Below are 25,256 nucleotides of genomic sequence, written 5' to 3'. Positions count from 1 at the left end.
TATTTTTGTTTTTGATTACATATATCAGGGAAATAATACAGTGATTGTCTACTGTATCTGACTTGACATAATGGCCTCAAGATCTAATCATATTGTTGGAAATGGTAGGATTTCCTTCTGTTTTAATATGGCTAAGTATTATACCATTATATAAATATCACAACTTCTTTATTCATTCATCCATTGATGGATTCTTATGCTATTTCCATGTCTTGGCTGTTGTAAATACTGCTGCTATGAACATGAGGTGCAGAAATGTTTTTTTTCCTTCAGATATATCCCAGAAGTGGAATTGCTTGATGATATGGTAGTTCTATTTTTAATTTTTTATAAGCCTCCATACTCTGCTGTTTTTCATAGTGTTTGTACCATTTACAATCCCACCAGCAGTGCACAAGGCTCCCTTTTCTCCACATCAGCTGCCTGCTAGCCCCTACATCACCTGGCTGAAGAATCACAATGCTGCCTGCTTCTTCCAAGTGGGGCATGGATTAGCTTCCTGGCCAGGCCCACTGAAACTACCAGGTAGGGAAATTAGAGTGCAGATGATTCCATGGAGTGGGTGTATCAGATCAGATCAGATCAGTCGCTCAGTTGTGTCCGACTCTTTGCGACCCCATGAATTGCAGCATGCCAGGCCTCCCTATTCATCACCAACTCCCGGAGTTCACTCAGACTCACGTCCATCGAGTCAGTGATGCCATCCAGCCATCTCATCCTCTGTCGTCCCCTTCTCCTCCTGCCCCCAATCCCTCCCAGCATCAGAGTCTTTTCCAATGAGTCAACTCTTCGCATGAGGTGGCCAAAGTATTGGAGTTTCAGCTTTAGCAGTGGGTGTATAGAATGGATAATTCTCTTTCTGCTCACCCCCATTGAGACTGGGAAAGAGGGGTGGTTTTATTGTTGATGTTTCACTGGAGTAGGGTTAAGTATTATCAAAAAGTTTTTCTGTTTTTAAGCCACTCATCCAAAATCTGGCCAAGGGGAATAGACTTTCATTGAAACTTTTATTTATTTACTTTGTCTATGCTTGTAGGTGTTTACAAGTTGGAGGATTCTGCAATGCACTGTCTGGGTCATATGGAAGACAATAAGGAAATCGAAGTACTTTACTTGCTGTGTTCTTTAAATCTCAACTCCCTAGCCAATCTATCTTCTTGGTTCCAGTTTTAAGAGTTTTCTTTGCTTGTTTGCTATATTATTTCTTAGTTGTTTTAGTTGTAGGTATAGAGGGGACTGATCATCCTCACTAATCTCTAAAAATGCGTGTGCAAAAAATGATATAAAATCAGAGTGTGCTTATCACTTTTGCTAACTTTAAAAGTAATCTTAATACCCTAATTTAAAGTATGCAAGAAAAAGGTACACTGTTTTTGGTGTTATGATTTTGGAGTAAGGATCTTTAAAAACTTAAAAGCACCTCTCACAGCTATCACTATTATAATAGTTTTAATTTCATTACAATTGATGTATTTATATACTCTCTTTGATTCTACTCTTTAAACTTGTTTAAAGAAAAAAATTAAGATATATATATCTAATGGTTGATTCATTTTCATACATGAAAGGTAATGAATTTAAAATCAGCAGTTTTATTTTTCCAACTTTTTTCCCCATTGTTTTTCATTTTTTGCAGTTGAGGCATACTTTTCACAAATTAAAATTATGAATATTAACTGTGCAACTCAATGTCATTTTATAAATAAAAACACTCTCATAATCTCAACGCAGCTCAAAACACAGAATACTTTTCCCAGTATAGAAAAGTCTCTTTTGCATTTTCTTTTCTTCCCCAAACTTTAAACTTTTTATTTTATATTGGGGTATAGCCCATTAACAATGTTTTGTTAGTTTTGGGTGAACAGTGAAGGGACTCAGCCATACACATACATGTATCCATTCTCTACTAAACCCCTCTCCCATCCAGGCTGCCATGTAACATTGATCTTGTGCCCTTTTCTAAGCAGTAACCAGACTTCCTAAGCCAATAGTTTTTCTGACCTGTATCAATGTGGATTAGTTTTATTCTGATCTCGAGCTTCATATAAATGAATCATATAGCACATGTCCTTTTGTGTATGATCTCTTTCAAATAAACACATATGTTAGATTCATCCATATTGAATTTATTGATAATTCCTACTTTTTTATTGTTGCATGGTATCTCATCGTATAAATTTCACATATACCTTAAGAGAATTCAGGGAGTGACTTCATCAAGATAGCAACATAGTTCATTCCCAACTCAGTCCCCCTTACAAGAGGATCATTTAGCAACTACCCATAGACAAGACTGCTTTATTGACTAGGCCAAAGCCTTTGACTGTGTGGATCACAAAAAACTGGAAAATTCTTAAAGAGATGAGAATACCAGACCACCTTACCTGCCTCCTGAGAAATCTGTATGCAGGTCAAGAAGCAACAGTTAGAACTGGATATGGAATAACAGACTGGTTCCAAACTGGAAAAGGAATACATTGAGGCTGTATATTGCCAACCTGGTTATTTAACTTATATGCAGAGTATATAGTGTGAATTGCCCAGCTGGATGAATCACAAGCTGTAGTCAAGATTGCTGGAGAAATATCAATAACCTCAGATATGCAGATGGCACTACCCATATGGCAGAAAGCGAAGAGGATCTAAAGAGCCTCTTGATGAAAGTGAAAAAGGAGAGTGAAAAAGCTGGCTTAAAACTCAACATTCAAAAAACGAAGATCATGGCATTCGGTCCCACCACTTCATGGCAGATAGACGGAGAACAATGGAAACAGTGAGAGACTTTATTTTCTTGGGCTCCAAAGTCAATGTGGACCAGTGATTGCAGCCATGAAATTAAAAGATACTTGGAAGAAAAGCTATGACCAACCTAAACAGCATATTAAAAATCAGAGACATTACTTTGCCAACAAAAGTCCTTGTAGTCAAATCTAAGGTTTTTCAGTAGTCATGTTCAGATGTGAGAACTGGACAATAAAAAAGGTTGAGCACCGAAGAATTGATGCCTTTGAAATGTGGTGTTGGAGAAGACTCTTGAGAGTCCTTTGGGCTGCAAGGAGATCAAACCAGTCAATCCTAAAGGAAATCAACCCTGAATATTCATTGGAAGGACTGATGCTGAAGCTGAAGCTTCAATACTTTGGCCACCTGAGGAGAAGAGCTGACTCATTGGAAAGGACCCTGGTGCGGGGAAAGATTGAAGGTGGGAGGAGAAGGGGACAACAGAGGATGAGATGGTGGATGGCATTACTGACTCAGTGGACATGAGTTTGAGTAAACTCTGGGAGATGGTGAGGGACAGGGAAGCCTGGTGTGCTGCAGTCCATGAGATTGCAAAGAGTCAGACATGACTGAGCAACTGAACAACAACAAAAAACAGATGTAAAATAAGAAGTAAATAGCAACACAGTTGATAGTTGGGATCTTTGGTATCCCACTCTCAAAAACAGATAGATCACCCAGAGAATCAATGAGGAAATGGTGAATTTGAACACAATAGATCAAATGAATCTAACATACATACAGAACATTTCATTCAACAGTAACAGAATACACATTGTTTTCAATCATACATGGAACATTGTTCTAGGATAGGCATACATTAGGTCAAAAACAAGCCTGAACATATTTAAGAAGTTAGAAACTACGTCAAGTACCTTTCCTGACTAAAACTGGAAAGTAACAATAAGAAGATAGTTGAAAATTCACAAATAACTGACAAAATCCAACATCTATTCATGAGAAATCTTTTAATCAAAATTGATATACAGGGTACATATTTTCAACATAATAAAGGCCATTTATGACAAACCCACAGCTAGCATCATGCTCAATGGTGAAAATATGAAAGCTTTTCCTCTAAAATTAAAAACAAGGATGCTCACTCTCACCACTGCTATTTAACACAGTATTGGAAACCCTAACTACAGCTATCAGACAAGAAAAAAAAAAGACATCCAAATTTGAAGGGAAGGGAATTCCCAAAGAAAGAAAACAAAAGGGTAAGATCAAAATTGGGCTATATGTTTTCCTATAAGACATTTTTTTGATTTTGAAAGTAGCAGCTGATGCTTTAGAACTGAGCATGTCTTTCAACAGCATCTTGGGGTTTGAGGAACAAAAACTGGATTTTTCTTTGATACTGAGAAAAAGTCCTTTGCATGTCAGAGGATTTCTGTTAGGAATTAAAAAGGGCTAAGAATAAGAGTAAACTGGAAATTGATCAGCTCTCCCAAACAATCTCAGCATTGAGTCACTTGTCTGAATTAAGGTTCTCTGCCTTAACAGACATAAGTACCTTGATGCAAAGGACTAAGGGATGTGTATTGCAATCTGAGAGCAGATACAAAATTAATGAAAAAAATATTGTAAGTAATATAGCTAGGAATTTTTAAAATATTGAAAGTCATCAAAATATGCATTCAAGAAATGCCACAAACATCAAAGAGAATGCAAATAACATCACAATTAACCATATTATGATGAAAGTACTGAAAATCAAATGCAAAGGAAAAATAACACACATTAGTCATTTAAATAGATTAAGTGATTAATTTTTTAAAAACTGGAATATTGAAAGGACAAAAATGGGAAGGAAACATTGAGATAGCATAGAGGAAGTAACAGTGGGAAGAAATTACCATCATTTGATACAGGTTGAAAATTGGAGAAGAGGTTGGGGTTATTCAGATATGTTTGGGAACCTCTCTTTCTAGAACTCAAAAGTCACAGGACCCTCCAGTCACAGGTGTCTGTCATCTTAAATGACATAATAAGTGGTCTATAGGGCACAGTTGGAATGTCAATCTCTCTTGTCAGAAGCAACCAGCTTCTCCCACACAAGAGGATATATCAGATGGCACTTATTTTGAATTATATTCTCCCCCTCAAAAAATACAAAAGCTCACATTAATGGTAAACAATCAATAGGCCTGTTGCTGATGGAAGTGTTCTTCCATCTAGAGTAGATATGCTTCTAAATATTTTTTCTTACAGGATATATGAGCATAACCCTGGTATCATAGAAAGCAGTATGCCATTATAAAGTTCTGATTATTGTTAGGTTTCTATGGAAACTGGAAAATACAAATTTCTAACCAGAGGTACCCCCTTAGACTAGACATCAACCATTTACCTTCATCCTAATCCAACTAATGAATTAGTAAATAAAATATTAAAGGTAATGTAAACAATCCTCAAAAAAGGCATTGAGGGAAAACATCTTTCAGATAGTGAGTTATGGAAGACAAAAAGGAACAGGTTTATCTTTTTCAGCAAACATAGACATAGGTTACAGTTACTTTTAAGGGCTGCCATAACAGATACATAAAGTGGAACAGATCTCAAAGTCCACAAAGCCCCAAATTCAATCCTAACATTTGGTTGCTGTGATTGATGCCAAGATTCAAATGGAGAGATGGAGAGAATGGAGGCATGTCTGAGATACGTCTGATGACCTTCCCTAAAGGCCTCGGGTTTGAGTCACTTGCCAAGGGGCCATAGGCCCTTAGTCTCAATCCCTAGGCAGACATACACATTAAAATCTGCAAAGATTTGATCATTAAGGATTCCAGATATATCCTGGTAGGGCTTCCCTACTGGCTCAGATGGTAAAGAATCTGCCTGCAATGCAGGAGACCCAGGTTTGATCCCTGGGTCGAGAAGATCCCCTGGAAAAAGAAATGGCTACCAACTTCAGTATTCATGCCTGGAGAATCCCATGGACAGAGGAGCCTGGTGGGCTACAGTCTATAGGGTTGCAAAGAGTCAGACACGACTGAGCGACTACACTTTCACTTTAATACAGCATATAATTTCAGTACATAACTGTATTTAATAACTGGACCTTCAGGCATAAATTACTTCATCCCAGGCAACATAAAAACTAAAATATGATGGGTCGCAACATTAATGTATCAGTTCAGTTCAGTCGCTCAGTCGTGTCTGACTCTTTGTGACCCCATGAATCGCAGCACACCAGGCCTCCCTGTCCATCACCAACTCCCGGAGTTCACCCAGACTCACGTCCATAGAGTCAGTGATGCCATCCAGCCATCTCATCCTCTGTCGTCCCCTTCTCCTCTTGCCCCCAATACCTCCCAGCATCAGAGTCTTTTCCAGTGAGTCAACTCTTCGCATGAGGTGGCCAAAGTACTGGAGTTTCAGCTTTAGCATCATTCCTTCCAAAGAAATCCCAGGGCTGATCTCCTTCAGAATGGGCTGGTTGGATCTCCTTGCAGTCCAAGGGACTCTCAAGAGTCTTCTCCAACACCACAGTTCAAAAGCATCAATTCTTCAGCATTCAGCCTTCTTCACAGTCCAACTCTCACATCCATACATGACCACAGGAAAAACCATAGCCTTGACTAGATGAACCTTTGTTGGCAAAATAATGTCTCTGCTTTTGAATATACTATCTAGGTTGGTCATAATTTTCCTTCCAAGGAGTAAGCGTCTTTAATTTCATGGCTGCAGTCACCATCTGCAGTGATTTGGGAGCCCAACAAAATAAAGTCTGACACTATTTCCACTGTTTCCCCATCTATTTCCCATGAAGTGATGCCATGATCTTGGTTTTCTGAATGTTGAGCTTTAAGCCAACTTTTTCACTCTCCACTTTCACTTTCATCAAGAGGCTTTTTAGTTCCTCTTCACTTTCCGCCATAAGGGTGGTGTCATCTGCATACATGGGTATAAATACATGAGTCACAGTTCAGTTCAGTCGCTCAGTCTTGTCTGACTCTTTGCAACCCCGTGAACTGCAGCATTCCAGGCCTCCCTGTCCATCACCAACTCGCAGAGTCCACACAAACCCATGTTCATTGAGTCGGTGATGCCATCCAACCATCTCATCCTCTGTTGTCCCCTTCTCCTCCTGCCCTCAATTTTTCCCAGCATCAGAGCCTTTTCAAATGAGTCTGCTCATTTGATTTCTGATATGCCATCTAAGAATTCTTGATCTACAAAATGTGATGGCTAAACAAAATTTTGTACTACACCACTATTTTAGAGATAATTTGTTATGCATAATAATAGCCAGAACAGATATCAGAAGTAGTTTCAGAGGAACTGCTTCAAGGATGCGTCCCCTGAATTTGTTCTCCGATCTGATTATATTTCAAGACATTAATAACCTTTTCCATTGGCAAAGGGCACAGTTGACAGCTTGCGGTATACAGCAGCAATACAGTTTCTTATATCATCACCTGTAGACACCTTTGGCCACCTGATGTGAAGAACTGACTCATTTGAAAAGACCCTGATGCTGGGAAAGATTGAAGGTGGGAGGAGAAGGGGATGACAGAGGATGAGATGTTTGGATGGCATCACTGACTCAATGGACATGAGTTTGAGTAAACTCCAGGAGTTGGTGATGGACAGGGAGGCCTGGCGTGCTGCAGTCCATGGGGTCACAAAGAGTTGGACACGACTGAACAACTGAACTGAGACACCTTGAAGCAAATGCATATACATGGCAAGAGTTTGAGTAACTGAAAAACACTTGCAGCCATAAAACATTTTATTGAAAATAAGGATTATAATGAGGTTGACTGTTTCCTTTTACATGTTTCAGAGAACTTAGGAAAGAAAATGATGAGTTCAGGGTTTTAAATTCCCAGATTAAGTTCCCGGTAGGGAAGCAAATCACATCTCTGACTGCTCTAAGCAATAATTGTTATCTCATGTAGCCATAAGATTAAGATTTCTGAATAAAAGCAAAACTAAAGTATAATCTTGTTAAGGACTGAAGTACAATGAAAATTTATTTTCCAGCCTCATGAATTCTTTTATGTTAAAGTAAGAACATTGATGCAAAAGTAAATGCACAATGAAAATTTAGATAGGGACATTCAGAACATGATCAAAAACATGATGAAACTGAAATCCTTGAAACCATAAATTCTGCCAATCTACCTTTGCTATTAGTAGCAGCCTTTACACTTGTGTGTGAAAAGATCAGTCTTTCCTAGTATTAAAAACCTATAATGGCCTAACCTGAGGTAACTGACCTGCAAGAGACTATAGATTCTCATCAGGATCTACTCACACCAAGTATCATTGTTTTTATTTTTATTTTCCTACCTTCATGAAGATACAATTGCCATATAATATTATGTAAATTTAAGGTATACAATGTGTTATGAAAAAATGATCCCCACCACAGTGTTAGCTAACACCTCCATCATATCACATAGTTACCATTGCTTTTGGATCTATAACCAGACTTGTATTTTTTTTGTTTGTTTTGTTGTTTTTCAGCTGTACTGGGTCTTAGTTGCAGCATATGGGATCTTTAGTTGTGGCATGAGGACTCTAGTTTCCTGACCAGAAACTGAACCTGCACCACCCCCTGCATTGGGAGTGTAGAGTCTTAAGCGCTGGACCACCAAGTATTCTTGCCTGGAGAATCCCAGGGATGGAGGAGCCTGGTGGGCTGTCATCTATGGGGTCACACAGAGTCGGACACGACTGAAGCGACTTAGCAGCAGCAGCAGCAACAGCACCAAGGAAGTCCCGAGACCCATATATGTATGGAATCTAGAGAAATGGTACTGATGAACCTATTTGCAGGGCAGGAATGGAGACACGAACATGGAGAGCAGACTCATGGATGTGGTGGGGGAAGGAGAGGGTGGGATGAATTGGGGAAATAGTATTTACATGTGTGCACTGCCACATTTGGAATAGATAGCTGGTTGGAAGCTGCTGTGTAGCACAAAGAGTCCAGCCTGGCACTCTGTGGCAGCTTGGAGGGCGGGGTGGGGGTGAGGGGGGGATCAGGAGGGAGGGGATGTACACATAGCTATGACTGATTTGCACTGTTGTGTGGCATGAAGCCAATGCAAGGTTGAGGGGCAATTGTCCTCCAATTAAAATAAAATAAAAACCCTTAAGGCTGCCAACTTGAAAATATTTCCTCTCCTATGTTAGCAAAAAGCACATTTGTTTTTAACTGAAGTAAAGATTGTGGATACAGGAGTAATAATGATCTGTGCTATAAAAATAAAGTTTATCCTTTATTAAAAGAAAAAAAAAAAAAAAAAACTATAACCAGACTCAAGCCCTAGAAGGCTTCCCTGTTGGCTCAGACAGTAAAGAATCTGCCTGCAGTGCAGGAGACCTGGGTTTGATCCCTGGGTCAGGAAGATCCCCTACAGAATGGAATGGCTACCCACTCCAATATTCTTGCCTGTGGAATTCCATGGACAGAGGAGCATGGTGGGCTACAGTCCATGAGGTCACAAAGAGTCAGACAGGACTGAGTGACTAACACTTTCACTTTCAAATCCTAGCAGCTTTCAGAGCATGAGAAAAAAGCATAGCCTTCAAGGAGGTGTTATACACATCAAAACAGTTGTATGATTTTGTCCACTTAAATTAATGAAATTTGGGGGAAAAGTGTGAAAATAGATTCTGAAGTTTTTGGATCAGGATGTTAAAAGATATGTTGGATTGGGCCAAATTTATTGATATAGTCTCACTAGGTAGAGATTCCATATTTAATACATCAGTTTGAATGGGGAGAGTGACTATAACAATTTGCTGTTAGTTGGACCAAATATGGACCCAAAGGCACTCTACACGAAGTGAAGTCAAAATGCCAGTACTTCCTTAGAACACTGGAAATGAAGGTATCTAAAGGTTTAGAGACTTTGAAAGGATAGAGTGGATTTACCACTTAAGACCTACTCTCAACACCCCACTGTGACATCCAGAAAATCCAGAGGACTCTGTCTTTAACGAAGCTGTCAGAAACATTCATGAGGGGAGCATCAGCATCACTGAAGACTCTGTGATGTGTAATCTTTGTAGGGCATAAATGATTGGGAACTGCTGCCTTCAAATTAAACTTCTTGCATTGAAGGGGGACATTGTATTCCTGGTTTGGAAAGAGCCAAGTGGTGACGTGTATTTGCCAGAGACAAGATGGGTATGGTTACCATAATAAGTTAAGTAGTAATAAGAACTTTCTCACTCACAATGAGCTTTAGTGTTGACAAGTTGATTGTGGTGTCCCTAGAACTAAATTAGATGAGCAGCTTACTAAGTTGTACTTCATCTGTATAAATTAGACAGCTCTATATCTAATGAATAGAATTCTGACTTGAATGACTATGGTAAAAATTCACAGGTCCTCTTGAACTCAACTCCAATACTTGAGCCACTTCAAAAATTCAATGCCCTGTGAACAAAGATGAGGCCAGATCTCCTTTAAAAAGGACTCTGCTACCCAGTCAAATGAAATATTGTAAATCTGCATTTGAAAAAAGTGAAAGTGATAGTTGCTCAGTTGTGTCAGACTCTGCGAGTCCATGGACTGTAGCTCCTCAGTGTCCATGGAATTCTCCAGGCAAGAATACTAGAGTGGTTGGCCACTTCCTTCTCCAGGGTATCTTCTCAACCCAGAGATAGAACCGGAGTCTCTCACATTGTAGGCAGATTCCTCAACATCTGAGCCACCAGGCAAGCCCTTAATCACTGGACCATCAGGGAAGTCTTCCCTAAAGGGACTTGTCTCCATTTATCAGGGTAACTGCATTGAAGAAAGAGGGAAATAATCATATATTTTAAAAAGATTACTAGACACTGACTCTGAAGTAACCCTAATTCCCAGAGACTCAAAATGCCACTGTGGAGATTTTACTCAAGTCAGTGATGTATCTCCTGCTATGCTTACAAATAGCTGTGAAAAGAAGAGAATTGAAAAGCAAAGGAGAAAAGCAAAGATATAAACATCTGAAGGCAGAGTTCCAAAGAATAGCAAGAAGAGATAAGAAAGCCTTCTTCAGCGATCAATGCAAAGAAATAGAGGAAAAGAACAGAATGGGAAAGACTAGAGATCTCTTCAAGAAAATCAGAGATACCAAAGGAACATTTCATGCAAAGATGGGCTCGATAAAGGACAGAAATGGTATGGACCTAACAGAAGCAGAAGATATTAAGAAGAGATGGCAAGAATACACAGAAGAACTGTACAAAAAAGATCTTCATGACCCAGATAATCACGATGGTGTGATCACTCACCTAGAGCCAGACATCCTGGAATGGGAAGTCAAGTGGGCCTTAGAAAGCATCACTACGAACAAAGCTAGTGGAGGTGATGGAATTCCAGTTGAGCTATTCCAAATCCTGAAAGATGATGCTGTGAAAGTGCTGCACTCAATATGCCAGCAAATTTGGAAAACTCAGCAGTGGCCACAGGACTGGAAAAGGTCAGTTTTCATTCCAATCCCAAAGAAAGGCAATGCCAAAGAATGCTCAAACTACTGCACAATTGCACTCATCTCACATACTAGTAAAGTAATGCTCAAAACTCTCCAAGCCAGGCTTTAGCAATATGTGAACCGTAAACTTCCTGATGTTCAAGCTGGTTTTAGAAAAGGCAGAGGAACCAGAGATCAAATTGCCAACATCCGCTGGATCATGAAAAAGCAAGAGAGTTCCATAAAAACATCTATTTCTGCTTTATTGATTATGCCAAAGCCGTTGACTGTGTGGATCACAATAAACTGTGGAAAATTCTGAAAGAGATGGGAATACCAGACCACCTGATCTGCCTCTTGAGAAGTTTGTATGCAGGTCAGGAAGCAACAGTTAGAACTGGACATGGAACAACAGACTGGTTCCAAATAGGAAAAGGAGTACGTCAAGGCTGTATATTGTCACCCTGCTTATTTAACTTATATGCAGAGTACATCATGAGAAACGCTGGGCTGGAAGAAACACAAGCTGGAATCAAGATTGCTGGGAGAAATATCAGTAACCTCAGATATGCAGATGATACCACCCTTATGGCAGAAAGTGAAAAGGAACTAAAAAGCCTCTTGATGAAAGTGAAAGAGGAGAGTGAAAAAGTTGGCTTAAAGCTCAACATTCTGAAAACGAAGATCATGGCATCCGGTCCCATCACTTCATGGGAAATAGATGGGGAAACAGTGGAAACAGTTTCAGACTTTATTTTTGGGGGCTCCAAAATCACTGCAGATGGTGACTGCAGCCATGAAATTAAAAGACGCTTACTCCTTGGAAGGAAAGTTATGACCAACCTAGATAGCATATTCAAAAGCAGAGACATTACTTTGCCAACAAAGGTTCATCTAGTCAAACTACGGTTTTTCCTGTGGTCATGTATGGATGTGAGAGTTGGACTGTGAAGAAGGCTGAGCGTCAAAGAATTGATGCTTTTGAACTGTGGTGTTGGAGAAGACTCTTGAGAGTCCCTTGGACTGCAAGGAGATCCAGCCAGCCTGTTCTGAAGGAGATCAGCCCTGGGATTTCTTTGGAAGGAATGATGCTAAAGCTGAAACTCCAGTACTTTGGCCACCTCATGCGAAGGGTTGACTCATTGGAAAAGACTCTGATGCTGGGAGGGATTGGGGTCAAGAGGAGAAGGGGACGACAGAGGATGAGATGGCTGGATGGCATCACTGACTCGATGGACATGAGTCTGGGTGAACTCTGGGAGTTGGTGATGGACAGGGAGGCCTGGCATGCTGGGATTCATGGGGTCACAAAGAGTCAGACACGACTGAGCAACTGATCTGATCTGATCTGATGCTGTTGTTATCCCCAGTACAGAATGTGTAAGTGAAATTGACATACTCAGAAACTGAAAGAATCCCCACGTTGGTTTCCTGATCCATAGAATATGGACTATTACTGCAGGGAAGGCCAAGCGAAAGGCACTAAAACTGTCTCTACCTACCAATATAGCAAACCAAACGCAATGTTGTATTCCTGGAGGAAACTTGAGATTAGCACCACCATCTAGGAATTTAAATATTCACACAGTGAAGATTCTCATCACATGCCCATTCAAGATTCTTATTTGGCCTGTGCAGGGGAAAGATGGATTTTCAAGAATAACTGGATTATTATAAAAGTAGTCAAATGATGAACTCAATTGTAGATGCTATTTAAGATTTCTTTGCTGCAGAAAAGCAACATATCCCCTGGCATCTGGTGTGAAGTTTTTTCTCCCCTGTATTTGGAAATAAAGACCATATGCAGCAGTTTGATTATAGCTGTCAGGGCAAGCAAGTTACCTTCACCAGGCTATATCAATTCTCCAGACTTGTGTCAACAATTAATCCTTGGGGATCTTGATCATCTCTCCATACCATGGGAAATTACACTGTCCCATTACATGGATGTGTGTGCTCAGTTGTGTCTGACTGTTTGTGGCCCCGTGGACTGTAGGCCACCAGTCTCCTCTGTCCATGGAATTTCCCAGGAAAGAATACTGGAGTAGGGTGCCATTTCTGACTTCAGGAGAATCTTTCTGACTCAGGAATGGAACCTGGATCTTCTGCACTGTAGGCAGATTCTTTACCGCTGAGCCACCTAGGAAGCCCATGCTAATTGAACCGGATGAGCAGGATTTAACAGCAATCCTAGACACCTGGTTGAGAGGAATGCATTCCAGAGAATGGGAAATGAACCCCATAAAAATTCAGGGACTGGCTTTCTTGGTGAATTTTCTAGGGGGTTACTGGTCTACAGAACATTGAAATATTCTGTCAAGAGGAAGGACAAGTTGATGCATCTGGCCCCTACTAATGAGCTTCTTTTGGTTTTGAAGGTATCATATATCTTACTTGGGAGCACTATTAATAATTCTACCCATTTACTGAGTACACTAAAAGGCTATCATGTTTGAGTAGGGTCCAGAATGAGGATGGAGAAGGTGATGGCACCCCACTCCAATACTCCTGCCTGGAAAATCCCATGGATGGAGGAGCCTGGTAGACCGCAGTCCATGGGGTCGTGAAGAGTCGGACACGACTGAGTGACTTCACTTTCACTTTTCACTTTCCTGCACTGGAGAAGGAAATGGCAACCCACTCCAGTGTTCTTGCCTGGAGAATCCCCAGGGACGGGGGAGCCTGGTGGGCTGCCATCTATGAGGTTACACAGAGTCTGACACGACTGAAGCGACTTAGCAGTAGCAGAATGAGGAAAAGCTTTGCAGTATTCCCAGGCTGCCATGCAAGGTGCTCTTCCATTTGGTCAGTACAGTCAAGCAGATCTAGTGGAATTTGCTGTTACTCTGCATATCAGGATACTGTGTGGAGCACTTTTCATTCTTTTATAAGTGGTGAAAGTGAAAGTCTCTCAGTCCTGTCTGACTTTGCAACTGTATAGTCCATGGAATTCTCCTGGCCAGAATACCGGAGTGGGAAGACTTTCCCTTCTCCAGGGGATCTTCCCAACCCAGGGATCGAACCCAGGTTTTCCACATTGCAGGCAGACTCTTTACCAGCTGAGCCACAAGGGAAGCCCAAGAACACTGGAGTGGGTAGCCTATCCCTTCTCCAGCGGATCTTCCTGCCCCAGGAATCGAACTCGGGTCTCCTGCATTGCAGGCAGATTCTTTACCAACTGAACTATCAGGGAAGCCCAAACTGACAGTTTGCTTATATTTCCTTCAAATGTCCATAACAAATAGTTTATTTGGGTTGATAACCTTCCCCAAGATAATTGTAACATGTTAGCTGCTACTCCTCTTACCCCTTTGTTTTTTTCTTGGAGGGGACCAGGGTAAAGTTATTCTCACTCTGACAATTCCTGCATTAATATTTTATTTTCCAAAATGAATAGTATAACTTTTGCAGAAAAAAGAGGTTAAGAATTTCTAAATTCACAGAGGCACATTTTGATAAGTTTCCAGATTCTTTGTAGCTTTCTTGGTATTTTGCTCCGTGAAAAACTACACTTGCAAAAATAGAAAACATTCAGGGAGTGGAGATTCTCAACTATTTTGTAGCTCATCGCAATCTATCAGTAACAGACAGAAATCAAATAGGATATTGACAGGTCAGAATGGAAGGTTGTCAGAGAAGCAAAATGTTCTTAAGAAGGATTGTTCTGTATGATCCATATAGATATGGGCTCCATATAGGTATGTATGAACAAGCTGATGAATGTAGCCTCAAGGTGACTATTTGCATGGGAGAGAAGCAGTTTTGACTAAGAGGATTTGTGCACGCAATATGTTTGAAGAAAGTGAGATGTGAATGGGAGAGACGGTGTATGTGGTTGCGTGTGGAAATGGGGGTAGGCAAGATGGTTGGTGGTTATACTTTAGCCTTGCCCTGGGACCAGATCCATAGGTCCATCCAGCACAGTGAATGATGGACTATCCAGCTGCAGAGACTATTTCCAAAGCAAGGTCAACACTGTTACTGTGCCTAGGTAACAAAGCATGACAGGGAGTGAAGATGACGAAAGGGTAACAGATCAAATATTTAAACTGGACCACCTGCAACATTTGAAATATTTGAAGGTTTAGGTCAAGAGTTTAGTTGGGGGTCTATATTCCATGGGGGCTTCCAAGGCAGTGTAGTGGTAAAGAATCTGCCTACAATGCAGGAGATGTGGGTTCAATCCCTGGGTCAGAAAGATCCCCTGGAGAAGGAGGTGACAACCCACTCCAGTATTCTTATCTGGGACATCTCATGACCAGAGGAGCCTGGTGGGCTACAGTTAATGGGGTCGCAAAGAGCCAGACCTGACTAAGCAACTGAGGACACACACACACACACACACACACATAATATGCCATATGTGAAAGGTGTGTGAAATATGTAAAAGGTTTAAATCAACTAATAGAGTGCTAAATAAAATATCTTCACATTAACCTGAATGGTTACATTTGCATTTGAATAGTTGGTCTATTTTTATGTTTTTCCTTATATAATTGATGAAGGAAATTTAAAAACAAACTTGTCAGAAATAGAGGTGTAGACATAGAAAACAATCTTATGGTTACCAGGAAGTGGGGGAGGGATAAATGGGAGATTGAGATTGACATATACACACGACTCCATTAGATATAAAATATAACTAATAAGAACCTACTGTATAGCATAGGCTACTCTACTCAATATTCTGTAATGACCTATATGAGAAAAGAATCTAAAAAAAAGTGGATACATGTATGTGCATATCTGATTCACTTTGCTGTATAGCAGAAACTAACACTACATTGTGAATCAACTATACTCCAACTAAAAAATTAAAAAAAAAAAACCACACAAATCTGTCAGTAACAGGTATATACCAGGAATGGTTCAGTGATACTCAAGATTACACATCTAGATACCTGTCTCCAGGGCTGCCCTGTGCTAGATCCAGTGTATTAAGTTTCTATTGTTACATAACAAATTGCCACACAAAAGATCTCTCTCATCTATAGTCATGTATATCTTCACCCTTCTATATTCCATGGGTTAGAAGGAAGTCAATAGTCCTGTCAAAGTCCAGGACAAGGGATTACACAAGGGTGTGAACACCAGAAGGTGGGGATTATTGGGGGCCAGCTTTTAGTCTGTCCACCATACTTGGACTCCTCTAAGTTCTTTTCCAGTGATGTGGGAAGAATGGATCCACCACCCTAGACCGATGATCCTCTTCCCAGGCCCCAGTCTCTCCTCTGCCCCTTCTCTGCAATCACTGAGTGCCATTTCTCACCTCAAGAGGTTTTACTTGCATATATGTATATAATGTAACTAACTTATCCTCTGTTCCCTGCCTATATCCCTTATTTCTAAGCTACTTCTCAGTCCTGGGCATATTTATTTTGGCCGTGATCTGAAGCCTCAGAAGCACAGGCCTTCTGAAGAGGATTATGTAGGCCTCTTGGAGCTTAGGACTTAGGTCTACATGAGGAGCAAATTCAGGGCCCCTGATACACAGAGCATGGTTTGAGGTTGAGAGGCAAATGTCCTGAGTACACACATCCACTTAACCACACACGTGGGACTCTTGGCTGTTTGCAGAGTTGAAGCCCACCATGTTACCCTTCCCAATTAAACTTTATTCACTCTCTCCATTAGATGTAGCCACTATCCTAAATAAGTTGTTTATAATTCTCATGACTTTTTGTCTGCTATATATGTGTGCATAATTCTTATGCATTCCTTTGATTACATGTATGTTTGTGTGTGTGTGTGTGTGTGTGTGTGAGCTGCTCAGTCATGTCTGACTCTTTGAGACCTCATGGACTGTAGCCCACCAGGCTTCTCTGTCCATGGGATTCTCCAGGCAAGAATAATGGAGTTGGTGGCCATTGCCTTCTCCAGGGGATCTTCCCCACCCAGGGATCAAACTTGCATCTCTCCTACATTGCAGGCAGATTCTTTACCACCTCAGCCACAAGGGAAGCCCATATGTATATTCATAGGTAATCAATTTATGGTGATTGTTTAGAATGTCTCTAGACCTTGTATACAAGGCATCTTAATGTTTGTATACTTCTGAGACTGGAATTTTCCCTTATCCATTTTCTCCACTGCTACTACTTTGAATCTGATCTTTCCTTGTGTCTGCATCCCTGAGAATTCTAGTCTCTTTCCCAGTTCATCCTTTATCGTCCTATTCAATTTACTTGAAACAGTCTCAAGTCAGTGAAGTAAGACTGGTCATAACATAGATAAAGCCTAAATCCGTGTTTTTCAAACTTTAGTGTGCCTCAGAATCACCTAAAGGGCTTGTAAAACTCTGGTTGCTGGACTACCTTCAGATTTCCAATTCACTATGTCTGGAATGGGGCCAGAGAATTTGTAATTCTAACAAGTTCCCAAATGATGCTGATGCTACTATATTATGTCAGCCCACTAACAGCCCAGTACTATCTGGTCTTAAGATAAGCTAAGTCATTCATCAGGTTCTTTCAATAAAATGCAGTAGGGCCTGGACCTCTATCCCTGTTTACATAAGGTGTTTTTAACTTGATGTTTCAATTGGCTGTGTGTGTGTGTGTGTGTGTGAGTGTGTGTGTGTGTGTGTATGTGTATGCGTGTGTGTGTGAGCTCAGTCATGCCCGACTGTTTGCTTCCCCATGGACTGTACCCCGCCAGGCTCCTCTTTGGAATTTTCCAGGCAAGAATACAGGAGTGGGTTGCCGTTTCCTTCTCCAGGGATGTTACTGATTCAGAAATAGAACCCATGTCTCTTATGTCTCCTGCATTGGTAGGCAGGTTCTTTACCACTATTATCATCTAGAAAGCCCACTTCAATTAGAGGACGCAATAAAAGAACTTAAAACAGGGTTGAAAATGATCCCTTTCAACGACAGTAGGGTGGGCCAGAACAGAAAGATACAAAGATAGATTTGAATCAGGTTATTTATATAAAAAAAATTTGAAGCTTATTCATTTTTAAAAAGCTTTTTATTTTCAACTTGAACTAATTCTGTCAGACATATCAGAGAAAACAGAAAAATTAGATATCAGAGATGTTACTTTTTGGGTGAAGAATTTTGGAACAAATCAGCCTTGATAAATTTCCCACAGACTACTAAAAATCAGAAAATCTCATATCTGTGATGAATCAATCCACTGTTTCTCTTTCATCCAAGTCTTTCTAAGCCTTCAAACTGTAGGAAGAAATAAAAGAACAATTAAACACAACAGTGACTTTCTAAATCTAATAATAGTCAATCCTGTATATATTTGTTGTTTCAACAAGAGAAAACACAATTTTCCTCTTGTAAACCAGACCCTTGGGTATCAGGGTGTTTGTCTGTCAACTGAACATGTGTTCAATCAACTGATCACACCAATCTAGTCTTTGACTTGTCAAATGCCAAAAATGTTTGTTATCATTATTTTTTTTTTTGGCTGGTGAGGTGGGGGAAAGGAGAACACCAGACAGGGATATAAATGTCTTTCCACCTTAAAATACTGTGCTCTTTCCATAAACCATAATCTCTTAATCTCCCAGACCCTCAGAGTCCATATCTGTAAAAGGAGAAAGAAAAAAAAAAGAAGGAAGAAAAATGATAGAAGGGATGTAAGTTAAATTAATAATTCAATAACCAAAATCTTAGTATAACTAATTTTATTTTGCCTTACACATGAAATACAAAAGTTTAAATAAACACTTAGATATAAGTCATTAAATGAGATCTTACTTGAAATTCTTATCTTTTTGCAATTTTTAGGTAGTCACATTATCAAAGGCATTGTGTCCTTGTTAATATAAGAAAAAGTACTTAGTGGCCACCAAATGACAAACTCCCATCTCTAATGCATGTTCCGGTCACTTTTGCTACTTAGTGCTGGCAACTGTGTTCTAAACAAATATGGTCTCAGTTACCAGGCCTGATAAATTTCTCACCTGTGTTAAGTCTTATCATTACAGCTCAAAGAATGTATACCTATGAAAGATGTACAATTCAGAATACTCTGCACTCTATACTATCTAGTGAATGTGAAAATTATTAACCCTAAAACTGATGTATAAAAATAATTTTAAAACAAGTTTTATTGTTTATCAAGAAAATTTAAGAATATAACATGTGTATGGCAGAAATGGTTGGATCACACTCAACCTGGACTCTCCCAGGCTGCACTCTATTGGATTTGGATCCTTTCAAGGTTCTTTTTCTGGTTCTTCATTTTCATCTTCTTTCCCTCCTTGCCTTCAAGTTCTTGGACCTCTTCATTAGAATTTTCATATTGATAATTACTAGCTTCTTTCATGAAAAATAATATGGACTTTGGGACCAGACTTCATGGAAAAAATAACCCAATTTACAATCACCTCCAGTATTCTACCCTCAGGAGGAGAGAAGTAGGTGCAGAAAAACTAACGAGGCACCTTCCTAGTGGTTAGAGCAACACTTCCAGGGCCCTCACATTTCTGCAGCTTCAGGGTTTTCAGGGTGAGGTCTTTACCATCTATCCAGTAGATCTCACACCCTGTGCTGCTGATTATTTCTGGTCCTTTGGAGAAGAAGGGATCAGAATCATCTGGGTCTGACCGCATTTGGTATGTGTTCATCAGAACTTTGTTGAAAAAGTATTCGTCTGACTTAAAGAGGAATTCTTAAGGTGAAGCTCATTGGTTTTCGGACCCCTGAGAATTTTATTTTTACATCTTTCAGGTGATCTGTTACAAGTTCATCATTTCCCTGGGTCATGCTACAGAGAATCTTTAAGTGCCCTCAACCAAAAGCAAGGGATGCCCTTTGTTTGCCCCTTCCGTTCAGGCTCTCTTTCCATCTCCTCCCAAGCTGCTTCTGGAACAGGTACTTGCCACTGACATTCACCTTCTGTGGGTTCATGAATTTTATTGATGATGTCAGCTCTCTTATCAAACAGAGGTTGGTAGAAGACAGCATACTTTTGGTTGAGACCATAAAGGTCTTCATAGAATTGGGATTCCACTTGTGCAAATTGTGCCTGGAGATTTTTGAGAGCTTTGACCCTCTGCTTAACCGCTAGAGGCCAGCACTGAGTGTGGCCTGCCTTTAGCCGGATGCCCCAACAGGGGCCACAAGGGCCTCAGGAATCGGCTGCCTCCTGTGGGTTTCAGTCTCCTCGGTTGCATAGGCCCCTCCAGTGCACAGAATACATCTGCATCAGTCAGGGAATTGCCCTCCTCGACCTTGAGCTTCTCGGGTTCCTCTACCTTCTAGCATGCTGTCCCATCGGCAAGTTCCCCAGGCATTTAGGGGGCGGTTCCCTCTATCAGGTACTTACCCCTCCCACCCTAGTTCTCTGCTCCCTCTGCCAGACCCTTGCCCTCCCAAGGTATGGATCCCTCTCCCGGATCTTCAAGCTCTTGAGAGCCACACTTGACCATTATGCAGCCTGAATCAGAGTGAACCAAGACGTGGTTATTATAATGATACTGCATAGAACGGAATGGACCAGATCCTGGAACAGGGATCAAAACCCTGCCATGGGTAACTCATGGGCCCCTACTATGCTTTCTCTGCCCTCCTCCTGTACCTCATCATCATGGTCTTTCTCCTTGTATTCATCTTTCTCCATGCTGTCATAGTCCAGCTCCTCTTCCTCCTCCTCCTCTTCACCCTCCTCTGGGTCCTCCTCTTGCTCTGCTGAGGGGGTGTCCCTGTTCTCCTTGATTGTGGGCTGGGTGGCCTGCTGCCTAGCACCCTCCTCCAGAAGAGCTCTGGCAACTGCCTGTGAAGCCAGAAAGGCAGCAGTCCCCGCGATCCCATCTGACCCTTCGGCAAGGGGAATCACAGGGACGCCAGTGAGTCCAGGATCACGGTCCTCCCCACCATCAACTACATTCTGGCTACTATGAGCTGGGTCTTGCTCCTGCGTGGTTGACATGGCGGCAAGAACCTACTTGTCCCTGCTTGGACCCAAGTTGTGATCAAGTGCAGAAAGGACTGTGGTGAAAATGGCGGCCACCAAAGTGACTGCCACTAACTGGACGCTGTTGGCAGCAGGGGCTACAGGGAGGTGGTGGGGTGACAGAGAAGGCGGTTGAACAGGTAACAGAAGTCTAAAAAGGTGCCTGAAGGGGCCCCGCAACAGGTAGAGCTCACAGAGACTGTTGCCACGGTGGCGGTGGCCAAGTTATGAAAGAATCAGAGGGGCGGGTGATAGGAGCTGAACCTTGAAGGGTCAACAAAGGAGCGATTTCGTCATCAGCGAGCCCTAAGCTCATTTGCTGAGAAGTGAGGATTGACATACCTGGTGTCCAGTGAGTGATCAAGGCCCCTAGGTTCTGGGTTACTCGAAATCTCCTATATCTTTGAGACGTTAAAGTCCTTGTTTGGCCTTTAGGACCACACAAGTTCACAAGTCCTGTTAATTTCATAATTGTCAGCAAAACTGTAGTATTCCAATCAAGAACTGTAATCCCCTCTCCCCATTTCATCAAAGGCCAGCTCCTGTCAGTAGGGACAGAGTCATTAAAAATTGTATAGCTCAGATCTCAGCAGTGGCAATAACTTCCAAGAAGAGAGTAAAGATTTTAGCCTTCTTAACATTATTAAAATTCCTTAATAATAAAGAACATATGAAGTTAAAATGGCATCAATCAGAACAGAGGGTTGAAGAAATGTTAGAAACAGGAGCTGGAAGTTTAATCAATGCTGCAAAAAACACACCAAGCCTCTAAAGAATGCATACAGAAAAGAGAATGCTTATTTAAGGCAACCATGCTGCTGCTGCTGCTGCTAAGTCACTTCAGTCGTTTCCGACTTTGTGCGACCCCATGGATGGCAGCCCACCAGGCTCCTCTTTCCCTGGGATTCTCCAGGCAAGAACATTGGAGTGGGTTGCCATTTCCTTCTCCAATGCATGAAAGTGAAAAGTGAAAGTGAAGACGCCCAGTCGTGTCTGACTCTTCGCAACCCCATGGACTGCAGCCTACCAGGCTCCTCCGTCCATGGGATTTTCCAGGCAAGAGTAGTGGAGTGGGGTGCCATTGCCTTCTTCAAGAGGGCAACCATAAAAGGCTTTAAAAGGGCAGCCTTCCTAGGATGATCTGAGTAAACTAAGGCTTTCTGCTGCATTCAGACCCACTAAACCAAGAAACTATGTGTAAAAAGCAAATTTTTTAAAAAGATAGGTCACTTTTTTGTATTTATTCTGAAAATTAAAACATTTTGTAACTGAAAAATATTTTAGAGAGCCATAGGAAATGAATTATGAAATATCATATACCAGAAAAATAACACTGATAAATACCTTTCATCATTTCAACCAAATTTCAATGAATTAAAAAAAAACTAATGTATTTTTATTGAAGTAAAATTAGTTCATAACATTATATAAGTTTCATGTGTATGACATGGAATTTCCACTTCTTAATACACAGTAACATGCTCAGCATCAAAAATTTACTTTCCATTTATCACCATATAGAAACAGAGCAGGAGCCTATCAGGCCCCCCCAGGACAGAACACCCCACACACACACTCCCGCCCCCCACACCACACACACACACACACACACCATGTCCTCTGCCTGCTTTTTGTCTATAGAAAAACTTTGTCAAAGAATAAATTTAATCATAGAAGTGAGAAAAAGCAGAAGTAAAGAAAAGCAGTCAAGCCAGACGGAATAATAATAGTCAATAAACAAAGTCAAGGACTTTTATTCCTCTTCAAAATCTATAGACAATATCCTGAGACATATCCTTTGAACTGTTTTGTAGATACTGAATTGCCCACCAGGTGAAAGGGTTAATTACATGATGTCCAGACTGTAGCCATGACATAAGCTGCCACAATTCTGAGAACTGGCGTCAAGAAAATGGGACAAGCCAACTCTGGAACTGAAGATTAACTGTACTTAGAACAATCAAGATGATATTGATAGACCACCACGTGACCAATTTCAAGATGACTGTTAAAGCTGACTGGGCTATTTCTACATGTCCCCCTCCCTCTGACTATACATCCTGAAACTCCCTCTTAAAAGCTACTGCCTACAGATTGTCAGGAGGGAGTTGGCCTTTGGACATGAGTCTGCCTTCTCCCCCAGCTGCAGACTGGACAAAAGCAAACTTTCCTTTCCACCAAGTTTGCCTCCTGAGTACTGGCTTTCAAGAGGTGAGCAGCAAACCTGAGTTTTGGTAACAGTATGGTTGATCCTCTTTACCCATTTTCTCCTCCCCCTCAGTGGTTACCCTCTGGTGACCACTACTCTGCTCTCTGTATCTAGGTGTTTGCTTTTGGTTTTTTCTTTATTTATTATGTTTGTTTGTTTGGCTTTTACAATCCAGTATTGAGTGAAACTGTATGATACATGTCTTTCTCTTTTTAATGGCTAGTGTACACACACACACACACACACACACACACACACACACACACACATATACACTGCATCTTCTTTATCCATTCATTTATTTATTGTCACCACTAAGGTTGTTTCCATATCTTTGCTATTGTAAATAATATTGCCATGAACAAAGGGCTACATATATCTTTTCAAATTAGTGTTTTCATATTTTTTTGTATGAATACTCAGAAGAGGGATAGCTGGATCATATGGTAGTTACTTTTGTCTTTGGTCTCACCTCAAGAAGGGACCATGGCATTGTCAAAAAAATTTGATTTAAATTTGAAGGGAATGTAGCAAGGTAACTAACCAGATACAGAGAAAATCAATGTCCCAGAGCACCTAACTGGCTTGCTAAAGGTCATGAAAATTAATGGCAGAGTCAAGTCTCCACCCAAGGTTTCCTGATGTCTAATCAGCATTTAAACAAGATTACTTCTTTTCTATCCAACTTGGAGGGCAACATGACATCTGAAGGTTAATTAGCCACAGAGAAAGTCAGTGGCCCCAAGTAAAGGAATCAGAAAGACCAGACTAAGGTGTCTCCAACACTCTTCCTCCACTTTTGACCAAAAGCATTAACAGGGACTGAGAAATAAGTGCCATAATCCCCCAAAATGAGAAGCTCAAGGTCTTTTCTGGGAGAAAAGACCAAATGTGAGGTGGATCTATAACTAAACTATCATTACATGTAATACATTTACTACCATCTATGTAGTAACTTGCCCAAAAAAGATGTCCTTTTCATAATAGGGGACTGGAATGCAAAAGGAAAAAGTCAAGAGATACCTGGAATAACAGGCAAATTTGCCCTTGGAGTACAAAATGAAGCAGGGCAAAGGTTAATAGAGTTTTGCCAAGAGAACACACTGGTCATAGCAAACACCCTCTTCCAACAACACAAGACTCTACACATGGATATCACCAGATGGTCCATACCGAAATTAGATTGATTATATCCTTTGCAACCAAAGACTAAGAAACTCTATACAGTCAGGAAAAAAAAAAACTGGGAGCTGACTGTGGCTCAGATCATAAACTCCTTATTGCAAAATTCAGACTTAAATTAAAGAAAGTAGGGGAAACCACTAGGCCATTCAGATATGACCTAAATCAAACCCCTAATGATTATACAGGGGAAGTGACAAATAGATTCAAGGGATTAGATCTGATAGAGTGCCTGAAGAACTATGGATGGAGGTTTGTGACATTGTAGAGGAGGCAGTGATCAACACCATCCCCAAGAAAAAGAAAGCCAAAAAGGCAAAATGGTTGTCTGAGGAGGCCTTAGAAATAGTTGAGAAAGGAAGAGAAGCTAAACAAAAGGAAAGATATACCCATTTGAATGTTGAGTTCCAAAAAATAGCAAGGCAAAATGGTTGTCTGAGGAGGCCTTAGAAATAGTTGAGAAAGGAAGAGAAGCTAAACAAAAGGAAAGATATACCCATTTGAATGTTGAGTTCCAAAAAATAGCAAGGAGAGATAAGAAAGCCTTCCTCAGTGATCAGTGCAAAGAAATAGAGGAAAACAATAGAATGGGAAAGGCTAGAGATCTCTTTAAGAAAATTAGAGATACCAAGGGAACATTTCATGCAAAGATGGGCACAATAAAGGACAGAAATGGTATGGACCTAACAGAAGCAGAAGATCTTAAGAAGTGGCAAGAATACACAGAAGAACTATACAGAAAAGATCTT

The 25,256-nt window shown here is 40.7% G+C and overlaps 1 protein-coding gene across 1 annotated transcript; it reads right to left on the bottom strand.

Moving 5' to 3' along the window:
* Nucleotides 1-18,189: 18,189 nt before the first annotated feature.
* On the bottom strand, nt 18,190-21,323 carry LOC139181341 (major centromere autoantigen B-like). Its single transcript, XM_070784444.1, has 2 exons — nt 20,742-21,323; nt 18,190-18,379 (listed from the first exon to the last, which is right to left on the bottom strand). The coding sequence occupies exons 1-2, from the start codon at nt 21,090-21,092 to the stop codon at nt 18,353-18,355; spliced, it is 378 nt and encodes a 125-aa protein (XP_070640545.1). The 5' UTR covers nt 21,093-21,323; the 3' UTR covers nt 18,190-18,352.
* Between the last annotated feature and the right edge of the window lie 3,933 nt (nt 21,324-25,256).

The sequence above is a fragment of the Bos indicus genome, chromosome X (genome assembly GCF_029378745.1).
Source record: "Bos indicus isolate NIAB-ARS_2022 breed Sahiwal x Tharparkar chromosome X, NIAB-ARS_B.indTharparkar_mat_pri_1.0, whole genome shotgun sequence".
NCBI classification, from domain to species: Eukaryota; Metazoa; Chordata; class Mammalia; order Artiodactyla; family Bovidae; genus Bos; species Bos indicus.
Note: the sequence above shows the minus strand (reverse complement) of the source record. Positions and strands in the feature narration are given on the sequence as shown.

Bases quoted from the DNA above. Each gene is read 5' to 3' on its own strand.
- LOC139181341 (XM_070784444.1), bottom strand. From the start codon at position 21,092: ATGTCAACCACGCAGGAGCAAGACCCAGCTCATAGTAGCCAGAATGTA. The intron at 18,380-20,741 runs GTACAGGAGGAG...TTCTTCCTACAG, and splicing joins AGAAAGACCATGATGATGAG to TTTGAAGGCTTAGAAAGACT.